The 16,194-nt window shown below is 50.1% G+C and overlaps 1 protein-coding gene across 7 annotated transcripts in view; it reads right to left on the minus strand.

Moving 5' to 3' along the window:
• The window catches only part of COLEC11 (collectin subfamily member 11), a 56,805-nt gene extending 40,839 nt beyond the window's left edge, over positions 1-15,966 (minus strand). Inside the window, exon 1 of one of the 7 annotated variants that reach the window (XM_008959522.4) lies at positions 8,147-15,966. Coding sequence is in view for 3 of the 7 variants with exons in the window: in XM_055108304.2 (XP_054964279.1) it covers positions 1,027-1,216 (190 nt within the window). In the remaining 4 variants the exon portion in view is untranslated. Of the gene's footprint in view, positions 1-1,026; positions 3,977-8,146 lie in introns of those variants that run through there. The other 6 variants (XM_057301355.2, XM_003807411.6, XM_057301354.2 and 3 more) reach the window with 6 other exon arrangements.
• Between the last annotated feature and the right edge of the window lie 228 nt (positions 15,967-16,194).

Raw genomic sequence — 16,194 nt, forward strand, 5'->3', positions numbered from 1 at the left:
ATCATTCGTTCAAAAACATTTGTGGATGCCGACCAAATGTCAGGCACAGCTCTAGGCACCAGGAGTACAGCAAGAACATTTATGTTTTTATTCCTGTTGGAAGAGACAGACAGACAGAGACAGACAGAGGCAGGGGTAAGCGCCGTGGGGAAGACTGAGGCAGAGTACAGTGGCCGGGACACATGCTGCTGTTCAGGACGGTTGCCAGGGAAGCCTCGCTGACAGGTGGGTGAGGGCGGCTCAGAGAAAGCCTTGAGGCAGTGCATGCCGGACAGTGCTAGGAGAGGTGGGCTGGCCTGGTGGGCACAGAGGAAGCAGACAGCCGGAGACAGGAGCCGGCGCCCAGCAGCTTTGGGGGTTGCTCTGTATGAGACAGAGGGTCTGGATCAGGGAGCGGCTTTACAAAAGGGTCTCCCTGCTCTTGAGACGGGACTTAGGGGAACAGCAACGGAAGCAAGGAGACCAAGCCAGGGTGACCACAACAGCACAGCGGGCGAGGATGGCAGCTGGACCCCACGTGTGGGTGGAGGTGATGACAGAGGTCTGGGATGCAGTCTGGAAGCAAAGCTGACAGGTTTTGCTGATCAATTATGTGGGAAATGACAGAAGTCAAAGATTAAAGCTTTTGTTCTGAGCAGCCAGGTGAACAGTGCAGCCAGCTGCTGAGAAACAGAACTGAGGAGGTGAAGTGAAGTCAGGGGCTCGGGTTCAACTTTCCAAGTCTGAGACACCTATAGACTCCTATGTGACCCAGTGGGTGGAGCAATGGTTCGGTTTGCGAGGCTTGGGGGTCAGGGCACCCTGCATTTTCTCTCCCACAATTCCAAGCCAGCTGGCCCTCTCAGGCCCAAAATGAAGGTCACCTTAGCTGCTAGAGAAAGGCCATCTGTGGTGGGGGGCTTCCCACATCAACAGCCCCGTGAGAGCCCTGCTACAAAAGCCAGGGGAGGGTGGTCCGGACAGATCCCAAAAGCCAGGGCCCCATGGAGTCTACAGAGACCCCGCCTCTGGCTGGCGAGAGCGCACCTTTACCACCTGATGTCCTGCTGCACGAGGAGTTCTCCCAGAAATGTGTGGAGGTCAAGATGCGCAAGATAGCCCTGCACCTCGAAGGGAAGTCATTTGAAATCCTTTTCCCAAATCTGAAAAAAATCGCCGCTAATGGTAACAGACAAAAAGATGACGTGGAGACGGCTAGCGTTACCGCCATGAACATTGCATGTTAAATGTCCATTTCCACTGAGGCAAGGGTCGATGAAGGGGCGGGGCGGGAAGGGAGAGAGGATTAGAGTTAGGGCGGAGCCAGGGCTTGGGCACACGGGTGGGAGAGCTTCACTTGCCGAAGATGACGGAACTTAAATCCTACCTCTGTGAAAACCTACAGACCTTAAAGCTGAAGCCGTCTCTCATCCCGGATGTCCAAGAATGGCTCGGGGGAAAAAAGGTACTATAAAGCTCAAAGTCACGGTGGCTCACGCCTGTAATCCCAGCACTTTGGAAGGCCAAGGCCAGCAGATTGCTTGAGTCCAGGAGTTTGAAATCAGCCTGGGCAACATGGCTAAACCCCATCTCTACAAAAAATTAGCCAGGTGTAGTGTCACGCACCTGTAGTCCCAGCTACTGGAGAGGCTGAAGTGGGAGCATCACCTGAGCCCGGGAGGTTGAGGCTGCAGTGAGCGGTGATCACACCACTGCACTCCAACCCGGGCAGTCAGAGTGAGACCCTGTCTCAAAAAAAAAAAGAAAAAACAAAAAGCTCAAAGTCACAAAAAGTAAACCCATGAGCTTCGGCTACACCACGATGGTCTACATGGTCCACACACCACCCTGTCCACGGCGACCCTACTCAAATCCCGGCTCCACTGCCACCACTCCAAGGCCCCCTGCCTGTGTGGGAAGGGTGGTGGAAAAAGGGGTTAATTCAGAAACTGCCCACATCCCCCTTTCTTCAAACATCCTACAAGAATCCAAGAGGAATCAGAAGTAGAGATGACTTCACAAAGCACAGGAGTGGAAAGGCCAAGAGGAAAGTGGGGGCTCCCGACTCTTCTGAGAAGGGGCGTGGATGGGAGCCCGCCCCGTGCAGTGACACAGCCATCACGGGGCTGGGCATTGTCCTGCTGAGGCTCTCATCATTCTTAACATTTATAATGGAAAATGTCGATACACACAAAAGCAGTACCATGAACTTCCATGTCCCCATTGCCCAGCTTCAACAATTATTAATACCTCGAGGTGTCATTTTTGATGTTCACTTTCTAGTTCATTAGGAGTTAATGTGTGTATACAACTACGCAATGACGAGGTCTAACCACACAGCAGACGCTGGTGAGTGCACCTGCCTCGCTGGCCCCAAAGCCCCAGCCCCGCTCCCGTCCATGCGCCCTCCCCTGGGGGATGCCATCCGGAATGCGAACTTCTCCTCTGGCGGGGTTTAAGCAGCATTCCTACACATTATGCGTTCTTAAACCATATTCTGTCACCTTTTGCTTGTGTTTGGTTTTGGGACAGGACTGGAGTGCAGTAGTGCCATCTTGGCTCACTGCAGCCTCAATTTCCTGGGCTCAGGGGATCCTCCCACCTCAGCCTCCCTGGTAGCTGAGACTACAGGCATGTACCACCATGCCTGGGCAATTTTTGTCTTTTTTGTAGAGACGGGTTCTCACCATGTTGCCCAGGCTGGTCTCAAACTCCTGGGCTGAAGTGATCTGCCTGTCTCGGCCTCCCAAGCTGCTGGGATTACAGGTGTGAGCCACTGTGCCCAGCCTTGCTTGCTTTTGAGTTTTGTTTTTTTTTTTTTTTTTTTTGAGACAGAGTCTCGCACTGTCACCCAGGCTGGAGTGCAGTGGCTCGATCTCAGCTCACTGCAAGCTGTGCCTCCCGGGTTCACGCCATTCTCCCGCCTCAGCTTCGCAAGTAGCTGGGACTACAGGTGCCCGCCACCACGCCTGGCTAATTTTGTGTATTTTTAGTAGAGAAGGGGTTTCACCATGTTGGCTAGAATGGTCTCGATCTCCTGACCTCATGATCCACCCACCTCGGCCTCCTAAAGTGCTGCGATTACAGGCTTGAGCCACTGTGCCTGGCCGCTTTTGAGTTTTATAAGATATCACAGCACAGTAGCTATAGTCTTCAGTGTCTTTATACTCAACTTTATGTACTTGTAGCTTATGGATTATCTAATCTTATTAAGGCAGACTGCGTGCCACTGACAGGTGCTGGGAGAGGAAGGGCACAGCTGGTGGCGTGGAGCTCACCCTCATGACTGTGGGGCCAGTAGGCCAGTGCTTGCCTCCCTGGGCCATGGAGGGGCCATGGCACTACCCAGAGACCTCCCGGGACTTGGCATCCTGAGGGCAGTGGGTGAGGGACAGCTACAAATCCACTGAACCACTTACCAGCACCTTGGCCACACCACATGCCCTTTGCAAGCCCCTGCCCTTCTCTTAATATGGAGATAGGCTATTTGAAGGGATAGCAGAGGTAATTAATGCGTGTGGCACTGTGACCCAGTGTGACACATAGCAAATGCTCACCAAATGGCAGCTCCTGATTCTACTGTGATCACGTGCATGGGCTCCCAGTCCAGGGAAAGGGCTAGAAGCCAGGGTTCCTCATCTGAGAACGCCTGTCCCCCGCACAGCGCCTCTGCGTCAGTCAATTCTCCCGCAGAATGGGCACAGGGAAACCCGTTTCCATTCAGTGCCGTCCCGCGGTGTGGTCATCGTGCACCAAATGAGGACCTGGCTTCTTCCTGCAGAGCCCCTTGCAGAAATGACTTTGTAAAGGACAGGGGTACAGAACGTCCACTGGGTTGGAGGAAAATAACTCCCATACACTGCACAGAGATCAGCACCATCACGCGCTCATCACAGATGAGGAAGCCAAAGAAAAGAAAAACTAAGAACGCTTCCCAGCATTGCGTAACCAGTGTGTGGTGAGGGTGGGACTGAAATCCAGCGCTTCCCAGCACTGTTGGCTGCTTTCCTCTTTCTGCCCGACTACCCTCTCCCCATGCATCAAAGGAAGGGCTCACCTTCCTCCTTCAGTCACGATGTAAGGGATTTTTAAAAATAGGTTTTTGATGGAGAGAACAAGGAGCCAATATACGTTGTATACCAAATGTGGACACATATCTGATTTAATTCCCAAAACAACCTTGTACCTTATTACAGTTCCTCACTCTAAAGACAATGCAATATGGAAAGTTGAACAATCGGTCCCAACTCCACCACCAGGCCATGCAGCTGGGCACTCCGCCCGCAGCCTCCTCTCCACACCCCGCACCCACGGCCCACCTCCAGCCTCCTCTCCACACCCCACACCCACGGCCCACCTCCAGCCTCCTCTCCACACCCCACACCCACGGCCCGCCTCCAGCCTCCTCTCCACACCCCGCACCCACGGCCCGCCTCCAGCCTCCTCTCCACACCCCGCACCCACGGCCCTCCTCCAGCCTCCTCTCCACACCCCGAACCCACGGTCCGCCTCCAGCCTCCTCTCCATACCCTGCACACACGGTCTGCCTCCAGCCTCCTCTCCACACCCCACACCCACGGCCCGCCTGCAGCCTCCTCTCCACACCCTGCACCCACGGCCCGCCTCCAGCCTCCTCTCCACACCCCTCACCCGCTGCCTGTGCCCACACCCTTCTCCCCTGTGCTCATGCGGATATTAGAACAATAAGGGCAACTGAAAAGCGGAAACGCAGGACCCCACCAGCTGACTTCACTCCTCCCACCTTCCTTGTTCCCTGCAGGCTTGGGTCCACATGCGAGTGATCTGTGCAAGCTACAGCTTCGTAAAGGTCTCTGGGCACGCAGAAGCCTGCAGTTTAGCAGGCACCAAACTGAGTGAACAAATGAATGAGTAAATAAAGGAATAAACAACAGAACGAAAGTTCACAATTGCATCGCAAATAGAGCCTTCTGCTCTTCTCCTCGTGGTGTTTCCGTGTTTCCAAATCTTTATTATATCTAATGTCTACACAGTATTTCCAGGGCAGGCAGTCTGCAGACGTGGGTTACTGCCCTGCTGTCATTGTCCTGAAATTCCTAATAATGTTGAAATGGGCCAAGCACAGTGGCTCACGTTTGTAATCCCACCACTTTGGGAGGCCGAGGTGGGTGGATCACCTGAGGTCAGGAGTTCGAGACCAGCCTGGCCAACATGGTGAAACCCTGTCTCTACTAAAAATACAAAAATTAGCTGGGCATGGTGGCGGGTGCCTGGAATTCCAGTGACTCGGGAGGCTGAGGCAGGAGAATCGCTTGAACCCGGGAGGTGGAGGTTGCAGTGAGTCGAGATCACACCACTGCTCTCTAGCCTGAGTGATAGAGTGAGACTCGGTCTCAAAAAAATGAAATAAATAAAATAAAATAAAAATAAAAAATACAAAAATAATGTCAAAACAAGGGGCACCACAAGGTTTGTAGCCAGACGTGCTGGTCCACTGGGCTTATAACCATAGTCTCCCCGGCTCCTGCCTGAGCAGCAGTATTTTGGCTCCTTGTGGTATGTGGCTTCTGAAAGCAATAGTAAACTCTTGCTCCCCACCCACTCAGTACGCAAGTCGAACCTCACTTCTCAGTGTTTGTTGGATGCAAACTGGATTTAGTTTTTTTTTTTTTAATGTCTCAGGAATCAAAGGCTGACATGGGAATTTCCCCTCTAGCTAGAAATGATTCTGTTCAGGTATAACCAGGTGTTCAGCAAAGGCTTTTACTGCCCTCACTCCGCAGATGTCCCAAGAGCGGCTTCAACAAAGATCAGGCTCCGTCTCCCAAGAAAAGAGGTGAGTAGTGAGCAGAGAAACCCAGAGCAGCCCAGGCGGGATTTCTCGTGCCTTCACTCACACTCATCTGCTGATCCCAGAGCAGCCCAGGCGGGATTTCTCGTGCCTTCACTCACACTCATCTGCTGATCCCAGAGCAGCCCAGGTGGGATTTCTCGTGCTTTCACTCCATTCATTCACTGACACCGGAGCAGCCCAGGTGGGATTTCTCGTGCCTTCACTCCATTCATTCACTGACACCGGAGCAGCCCAGGCGGGATTTCTCGTGCCTTCACTCACACTCATCCGCTGATCCCAGAGCAGCCCAGGCGGGATTTCTCATGCCTTCACTCCATTCATTCACTGACACCGGAGCAGCCCAGGCTGGGATTTCTTATGCCTTCCCTCACTTCACTCATCCACTGATCCCCGAAACAGCCCAGGCTGGGATTTCTCATGCCTTCACTCGCTCCACTCATTCACTGACCCAGCTGCCCATTCACAGAGTTTCTGTCCACTTTCCTGCGACGGGCCCCAGCTAGGCCTATGGGCACAGAGGGGGCACAGAGGAGGCACAGGCCCTGCACCGGGGCGCTCTCAGATGCACAGCAGGAACCAGGGCAGGTAGGCACAGGGTGAAGGCACCCAGGCCCCCGAAGGAGTCTCTGCTTCCCAGAGGTCTCGCCCTCTGACTGCCTTCTTAGAAGAGGAATTCCATTTTGTAAACGGAGAAGCCACAGCTACCCCCAGGACCCCTTTAAGAACAACATCCTTATCTCCCAGCCAGGGCCCAAGACACTTAAGGCCCTCCCATCAATGGAAGGGGCAGACTTGACAAGCAGGGGAGAGGGGGTTAAACGTGGAATCCTGAGAGGAAATACATGTTATGAATGAAATAAACAATGGGGCCAGGCCCAGTGGCTCATGCCTATAATCCTAGCATTTTGGGAGGCCAAGGTGGGCAGATCACCTGGTTAGGAGTTCGAGAGCAGCCTGGCCAACATGGTGAAACCCCCCTCTCCACTAAAAAATACAAAAATTAGCCGGGTGCCATGATGCACACCTGTAATCCCAGCTACTCAGGAGGCTGAGGCAGGAGATCGCTTGAACCTGGGAGGCGGAGGTTGCAGTGAGCCAAGACGGTGCCATTGCACTCCAGCCTGGGTGACAGAGCCAGAGTCCATCTCAAAAAAAAAAAAAAAAATTAAATAGACAATGAGAAAAAATCATGGCTTCAGTTGCCAAACATGCTATTCTACTTTTTCATTAAGTATCTACAGCAAGGCCCAGCATCTTACAGGCACCACAAATATCTCCTAAGAACCACATCCCTGAAGCATGAGGAGGTTCCTCTCACTGGGGACAGCCCCAGCCCCACCGCGGTGTTTCCCTCCCTACAGCGACAGAGCACCTTCTGGGGCAGCCTGGATTCCACCCACAACAGCACACGCTCCTCTTAGCTTCTTACCAAGAGCACAGAGTAAGAAGGCACCTCTCCTCTCTTATCTTCCCCCAGCGGTCAGCACATTACCGGTGTGCTCTCTTCTACGGTACATGGATTTTTCATAATTGTAAACAAAATCGAATAGCTGTGAAAGATTGGGGCAGTGCTCTGCCTACCACAGGCAAAGTGCTTCCCATCAAACCAAAATTCCAGGTATGCACATGAGATGGCTTTAAACGTTCATCTTTAAATTGAGAACGACCACATCACCTCAGCTCTAAAAAGGCCGCCAGTTCCTAGCGCAAGGCATCCAGGTAGGAGGCAGCGGCCCTAGGAAACTTTCCTCCTTTCCAATTTTGGAGACAAGACGACCTCACTTGGTTTTAGATGACCCCATCTGAACTCAAAGTCTTTCCCTGGAAAGTTGCCAAAGCAAGGCCCACCTTTCCCCCACCTCTCTGATCCCCGTTCCTGAGCCCAACACAGAGCCACTGGTCCCTGGGGGCAGTCGTGGCTGCTGTCCGCCTGGCCCCTCAGACGCTGCTCAGACTCAGGAACAATCGTCAGGTTGTGAGACCAGGTACTGCACTGCGGTTTGGAATTAGCGAAGACTGTTTAGCCCCCTGGGCCTTGGGCTGTTTGAAATCTGCCACCCAAGAGGGTGACTCCATCATCCAGCACCTCTCATGGGTCTGATCCCATCTCATCAATAGGCTCCACGAATTTCCGCCATGAACTAATCAAACTTTGGAACTCTGGTGCCAGATTTATTGAGACTCAATCTTTTGCCTGGATCTAGGGACAGATTCCCATGCTCCTCGCTCAGCAGGAGCCCACCTCGCGCCCAGTTTGGAAGCCTGCCTGCCTCCCCTCTCCACTGTCTTAGCCCCGTCAAACCCTCAGCTGCAGCCCCGGGCAGAGTCTCCTACCTGAGCACGCGCTAGGCGAACGGGGCGTCCTGCCCGTCGCTGGCCCGCGAGGACACTGCCCCCAGGCGCCTCATGGCTGCTATTTAGAGAGGCGGCCGCAGCCCCAGGCGCAGGGAGAAGCCTCGGCCCGGGCCATCGGACAGCCCAGCAAATCAGGCCGCCCGGCCGCAGCGTTATCTCGGGGAGCTTCCTGTCTGCGCTGCGTCCACCGTCCCGCCTGGGGAGTGTGGGAACGCCTGGAACTCCCTGAGGCCGGCTTTGGGGTGGGGGGCAGGACCCTCCTGGAGATGCCCCTGCTAACTCTCCAACCCGAACATCCCAATTTTGTTTCTTTTTTGGCTTTCTCTTCTTTCTTTTCGTTTTTTGAAAAAATAAGCATGACTACTGTGGAAATTCAGAAGAGCATAAAGAGGAGGGACGCACATCACCTGGCACCAATCAGACAGAAACGAGGGCAGCTGACTGATCTCCTTTCCTTTGTTCATATGGGATTTCGCTTCAAAAGTCAGCAAGAGCTTGACCACGGCCTGTGGAGACCTGGCCACACGTGAGTCCGGAAACTCACTCTACGCATTTAGGTTTCATTTAAAGGCAAGTTTTATTTAATGCCAGAAACAAATGTTAGTCAGGGGCTGGACAGATCCAGCTTCTATGCAGCCTGAATCTTGCATGTTTTGGGGGATAGCGGAACCTTCTTTAAGAAAAAGATACATATAAAATTACAATCATAAGAAGCTAGGTTCAAAGGTGAATATTTATTTAGACTGAAAAATCATAAAATAAAACTGTAAAAACACGAATTCCACACACATAATAAAATTAAGGAAAAATAATGGATTCTTTATTTAAAACGTATTATTGAAGTTATACATAAATTTGACAACTTAGACAAAATGAACCACTTCTTGAAAACACGAATTACAACATGCCCAGCATGAAACAGATAATTCAACAGCCCTATGCCAAGGAAGGGAATTGAACTTGCAATTTAAACGCTCCCCAGAAAGACATTTCAGGGCCAGATGGTTTCACAGGAGGGTCTACAAAACGTTTAAAGACAAATTAACACCAATTCTACACATCCTCTTCCAGAAAATAGAAGAGGAGGGAATATTTACCAATTCATTTTATAAAGTTGATTATTACCCTGATACCAAAACCAGACAAAGACAGAACAAAAACACTATAGACCAATAACCCTCATGAATATAGATGAGAAAATCCTTAATAAAATATTAACAGACAGAATTCAGCAATATAGAAAAAGATTTATCAACTATGACCAAATGGGGTTTCATCCAGGAATGTGAGGCTATGTCAATATTCAAAGCTCCTTTGATAAAAACCCATTAACAAGCTAACAAAGAAAATCAAATGAATATCTCAATTTATATAGAAACAGCATTTGGCATAAACCAACACCTTTCATGATAAAAACTCTCAGAAAAATAGGTGCAGGGGACCTTCCTCAACTTGATAAAGAGCATCTGTCAAAGGCAAAGCCACAGCTAACATCATACTTCATGGGCAAAAATGGAATGTTTCCTTCCTGAGATCAAGACAAGGCAAGGGTGTCCACTCTTACCTCTTACTCAATGCAGTGCTAAAGTTCTAGGCACATCAGCAGGGCTCGAAAAGGAAATAAACAGCATGTAGATTCGAAAAATAAAATAACTCTGTCCCTTGTTGCAGATGACATGGTTGTCTACTTAGAAAATCCCAGAGTCTACAAAAGAGCTCCTGGAAACTATTAAATCAGTGTGACAGGTGACAGGATACAAGGCAAACATTTAAAAAACCAAGTAGGCCAGGCGTGGTGGCTCATACCTGTAATCCCAGCACTTCGGGAGGCCAAGGTGGGAGGATCACCTGAGGTCAGGAGTTAGAGACCAGCCTGGCCAACAAGGCAAAACCCCATCTCTACTAAAAATACAAAAATCAGCCAGGCATGGTGGTACATGCCTGCAATCCCAGCTACTCGGGAGGCTGACGCAGGAGAATCGCTTGACTCCGGGAGGCAGAGGGTGCAGTGAGTTGAGGTTGTGCCATTGCACTCCAGCCTGGGTGACAGAGCGAGACTCTGTCTCAAAAAAATAATAAACAATGAAAAACCAAGCAGATTTCTATAAAATAACAATGAACTCATAGACACCAAAATTCAAAATAATATCATTTACAATTACTTTAAAAAAGGAATACTTAGGTGTAAATCTAACAAAACATATATAGAACTTACATGCTGAAAACTACAAAATGCTGCTGAAAACCTCAAAAAAGATCTGAATAAACAGAGAAACACATCGTCTTCATAGATTAGGAGACTCACCCAAGCACAGTGGCTCATGCCTGTAATCCCAGCATTTTGCGGGGCTGAAGTGGGAGGATCACTTGAGTCCAAGAGTTCAAGACCAGCTTGGGCAACATGGTGAAACCCTGTCTCTAACAAAAACAATACAAAAATTAGCTGGGCATAGTAGAATGGTCCCAGCTACTCAGGAGGCTGAGGTGGAAGGATCACTTGAGCCCGGGAGGTGGATGTTGCAGTTAGCTGAGATCGCACCACTGCACCCCAGCCTGGGTGACAGAGTGGGACCCTGTTTCAAAAATAATAAAATAAAAATTAAAAAGTATAGATTGGGAGACTCAACAGAGTAAAAATGTTGATTCTCCCCCAAGTTAATACACAATACAAGCTTAACACAATTTCTATCAAAATCATAATAATAATTTTTGTAGATATAGACACGGCTATTCTAAAATGTATATGAAAAGAGAAAGGAACTAGAATAGCTAAAACACTTTTGAAAAAGAATAAAATAGGAGGAATCAATCTACCCAATTCTAAGACATTATACAATGGAACAGAACAGAGAACCCGAAACTAGATCTACACCGATACACTCAACTGCTTTCTCACAAAAGTACAAAAGCGATTCAGTGGAGGGAAGACAGCATGTGCCATGAACGGTGTGGAGCAACAGGACGTCCATAGGCAAAAAAGATGAACCCCAATATAAGCCCCACACCTCATACAAAAACTATCTCAAAATAGATCATGGGCTTCAATGTAAAATGTAAACTTACAAAACTTTTAGAAAAAATGGAAGAAAAATCTTCAGGATCTAAGGCTAGGCAAATCATTCTTTGATATTCTAACATCAAAGTACAATCTATAAGAGCAATAACTGATCAATGGAACTTCACCAACATTAAAACCTTTTGCTCTGCAGAAGACCCCGTGAAGAAAATGCAAAGACAAGCTACAGGATGGGAGGAAGCATCTGTCAGCCACAAATCCAGCAAAGGAGAGTGTCGGGAATATAGAAAGAACTCTCCGAACTTAACAGGAAAATAACAAACTGCCCAAGTAGAAAATGGGCAAAAACATGAAGAGACATTTCACCAAAGAGGATATACAGTCGGCAAATAAGCACATGAAAAGATGTTCAACGCCATTAGCCATTAGAGAAATGCAAACAAAACCCACAGTGAACTATCACAACTTGTCTATCAAGGTGGCTAAAACAAAATCCCAACACCAAATGCTGGCATGAGGGGAAACAGGGGGCAATGTGAAATGGTGCAGCCAGCTGGGTGTGGTGGTGGCTCAGGCCCGTGATCCCAGCACTCTGGGAGGCCGAGGCGGGCGGATCACGAGGTCAAGAGATCGAGACCATCCTGGCCAACATGGTGAAGCCCCATCGCTACTAAAAATAAAAAATTAGCCAGTTGTGGTGGCGCATGCCTGTAGTCCCAGCTACTCCAGAGGCTGAGGCAGGAGAATCGCTTGAGCCCAGGAGGCGGAGGTTGCAGTGAGCCGAGATCACACCACTGCACTCCAGCCTGGACAACAGAGTGAGACTCCGTCACACAAAAAAAAAAAAATGAAAGAAAAAAGAAATGGTGCAGCCACGCTGGAAAAGTCCGGGAGTGCCTCAAAAAACTAAACGTACAACTACACTACCACCCAGCAGCTGCACTCTAGGAATTATTCCAGAGAAGTGGAAAGCTGTGTTCACACGCACCGGGGCCATCCAGTCTTTTGGCTTCCCTGGGCCACACTGGAAGAAGAATTGCCTTGGGCCACACATAAAATACACTAACAATAGTTAGTGAGCAAAAAAAAAAAAAATCTCACGATGTTTTAAGAAAGCTTACGAATTTGTGTAGGGCCACGTTCAAGCCATCCTGGGCCACATGCAGCCCCCGGGCTGTGGGTTGGACAAGCTTGCTGTACACCAAGGTTTACAGCAGCTTTACCTATAATATACCAAAACAGGATAATCAGCCTGGACATCCTTCAACAGGTGAATGGTTAAACAGACCGTGGCACATGCCCGCCATGGAACGCGACCCTGTCACAAAGAGGAACCCACCATAGACCCATGCAGCACCTTGTAGGAACTAGGGACTCTACTCACTGAAAAATACCAGCCCCAAAAGGCTCCTTACTGTATGATTGTCTTTATACAACACTCCTGAGATGGCCAAACTACAGAAACTGAGAAGAGACTCATGGTTGCCAGGGATTCAGGAGGAAGCAGGGCAGAGGGAAGGGGGTGCTGTAGGAGGGTGCCGTGCGGGGTCCCCGTGGTGACTGCAGCGAGGCACGTCCCTGTCTCTGGCTGGGAGACTGTCCTGCAGTTTCACAAGGTGCTGCCCTTGGGGATGTTAAGTACACAGCCTCTCTTACAACTGCATGTGAACCTATAATCATCTCTAGATATTAATAAAAGTTTAGTTTTTAAAAAGCTCCCTGACAGCCCTTATGTTTTTGTTTATGTTTTTGGGGGGGTTTTTTGGGGTTTTTTTTTTTTTTTTGAGATGGAGTCTCGCTCCGTTGCCCAGGCTGGAGTGCAGTGGCGCGATCTCAGCTCACTGCAAGCTCCACCTCCTCAGTTCAAGCGATTCTCCTGCCTCAGCCTCCTGAGTAGCTGGGACTACAGGCTCCCGCCACCACACCCGGCTAATTTTTTGTATTTTAGTAGAGACGGGGTTTCACCGTGTTAGCCAGGATGGTCTCGATCTTCTGACTTCATGATCCACCCACCTCGGCCTCCCAAAGTGCTGGGAGTACAGATGTGAACCATCGCGCCCAGCCCAGCCCTTACGTTTTTATATTATTTGGCTGTATATTCTTTCATTGCCTGCTCCCGTGAACACAAATTTCTACAAAGAGAACAGAAGATGACTCAGTATTTGCTCTTTCTTGCATGGTTATTTAAATATCTTCTTATTGGTAGCTTCAAAACAGTTTACTTCAGCTCCACAAGCCTTTATCAGTGACGCCATGAACACTTTTTGGATAGCTGTCAAGTCTGGGGAAACCTCTATCAGTTTTCTTTCATATACTAGGTGTTTGATTTCAGGCATCTCAACGATTGGGTTTTGGTTTGTTTTGTTCAGAGTAATCCTAGTCTTTGAAATGACCACACCACTGACCGATTTATAGCTCATGACCTCCTCCTGCACCATGAACCACCCAGCATATCCAGCTGAAATCCAAAATAATATAACCCCAACTCAACGTCAGTTTGTTCTCCCCACCCCTCGGGCTCAGGGATATTTGACAATGTGCAGGAGACATTTTTAGTTGTCACAACTGGGGACATGGTACTGGCTTCTAGTGGGAGAGGCCAGGGATGCTGCTGAACATTCTACAATGCACGGGATGGCCCCACAGCACAGAGCTCTCCAGCCCTAAAAGCTAACAGTGCCGAGGTGGGGAAACCCTCAGCAGGATGCAAAGATGCCTGGGCCGCATCGGCACCACTCAGCAGGACGCTGTGACAGAGGAACCAGACAGCAGTCTTCACTCATTGTGCTTTTTTTTTTTTTTTTTTTTTTTTGAGACAGAGTCTGGCTCTGTCGCCCAGGCTGGAGTGCAGTGGCGCGATCTCGGCTCACTGCAAGCTCCGCCTCCCGGGTTCACGTCATTCTCCTGCCTCAGCCTCCCAAGTAGCTGGGACTACAGGCACCCGCCACCACGCCCGGCTAATTTTTTGTGTTTTTAGTAGAGACGGGGTTTCACCGTGTTAGCCAGGATGGTCTCGATCTCCTGACCTTGTGATCCGCCCGCCTCGGCCTCCCAAAGTGCTGGGATTACAGGCGTGAGCCACCGCACCCGGCCCATTGTGCTTAATATTTTATCTGTGCTAATTTTATACAAATATATGACCACAGAACTCAATGCTAAGGCCTCTCCAGCCGGATCTTTATTGGCCTCATGGTGAATCTGCCTCTATTGTCTGAAGTGGGGTGTGGAGCACAGTGTGCCCAGGTCGGGCCCATCACATCATGTCCTTTGGGCAGCCATCCCCCCTGCCCGTGGAGGACGCAAACTGGGGTGAAGAGAACGGAACCGTGTAGAACCCGGTGCCAGCTAGGATCATTCACGACCGCTCACTCATGGAGGCCTCACAGCTACCCTCAGAGCAAGGAGTTATCGCCCCTGTTCAGAGTTCAAGAATGAGAGACCTTGCCCAAGATCAGAGTTCACAAAGAACATGCCAGTCGGAGTCTGGGCCCGTCGCACTAAAGCTGCACTTGTCACCGAGCAAGCCAGCAAGGCCCACAGGACCCCCCAAGACCCAAGCGCCCAGCGTCTGTTTCACAGCTGATGTGGGTGTTTTCCGTTTGTTTTTGTGTTCCTGAAACGTTAAGGGCTTTTTAAAAATTAAAAAAAAAAAAAATGCCAATAAGCCGATAATTACTCTCAGTTACATAAATAAGTGATCATTCAACTTCCTATTTCGAGTACACTATATTGGAAGCACAGTTAGACTATAAACCGTGTTCACACCTGCACTGGGAACAGAAGGGCCAGGAGGCCTTCCCCCTCCTCCTTTTTCCTCTCCTCCCCGCAGCTTTTTCTTGAAAGTGTTGAAGTCGTGGCTGCTGGGAACAGCCTTTTGCCTCGTGAACCCTGACCCTCTCATGGAGCGAGTCCACGCCAGGGGGCCAGGAAAAGACTCTGGCGCAAATCCCAAATCGTATTTACATTTCTCAGAGATAACTCAGAAATCTGGACAGCAGGAGCCGGATGAAAACCCCGCTTGTCTCCGGATGGGAATTCTCACTGGGGTCACACAGTGCATGCTGCCAAATCTCTGGGACATTGTCCATGAGGACATGAACGGCAGCCACCTCTCCCCGTCCTTAAGTTCCCTGACAGAGTGGAGCCCCGCTGGCCTCCTGCCTCAGCAGTGTGGGGCTGGGCCTCCATCTTCTCCCTGGCGCTGTCCTCTGACCGTGCCAGTCCGGCAGCGCACAGCTGTCCAGGAGCACAGGCATGAGATCCGGAGCACAGGCATGAGATCTGGAGCACAGGCATGAGATCTGGAGCACAGGCATGAGATCTGGAGCACAGCCTCCCTGCCTGGGCGCATGAGGGTGGGGCCCCACCACTGTCTCATCAGAGACTATTAGGGAGTCAACTATCAGAGGTCCTCAAACTTGAGCTTGCATCAGAATTGACTGGAAAACTTCTTAAAACACATGGCTGGGCCCCACCCTAAAGCTGCCGATGAGATACGCTGCCGGTGGGACCTCAGTGTTCTCGTTTTTAAAACGTTCCAAGCATTGGAAACCACTGCCTACCTCCCAGGGTCCTTGTAAGGATTTGAGCTGATCCTTCGAGTCTACCCCGGTGCCTGACCCACATGGACCGACACTCAGTGAAGACATAGGAGCTGTTCTGGTGTCCCCAAACACCATCCTACTCACCCCCAACTGTCTGCCACACTAGACACTCCTGCTCCAGCACAGGCCTCAAAACTGAAAATCAAGTTAACCCCAGGCCAGGCATGCTGGCTCATGCCTGTAATTCCAGCACCTTGGGAGGCCAAGAAGGGAGGCTCACTTGAACCCAGGAGTTCAAAATCAGCCTGGGCAACCTAGCAAGACCCCCATCTTTACAAAAAAAAATTTTTTTTTTTAATTAGCTGGGTGTGCGCCTGTAGTACCAGCTACTCAGGAGGCTGAGGCAGGAGGATCGCTTGAGCTGGGGAGTTTGAGGCTGCACTGAGCCATGATCACACCTCTGCATT

Source organism: Pan paniscus, chromosome 12 (assembly GCF_029289425.2).
Source record: "Pan paniscus chromosome 12, NHGRI_mPanPan1-v2.0_pri, whole genome shotgun sequence".
Taxonomy (NCBI): domain Eukaryota; kingdom Metazoa; phylum Chordata; class Mammalia; order Primates; family Hominidae; genus Pan; species Pan paniscus.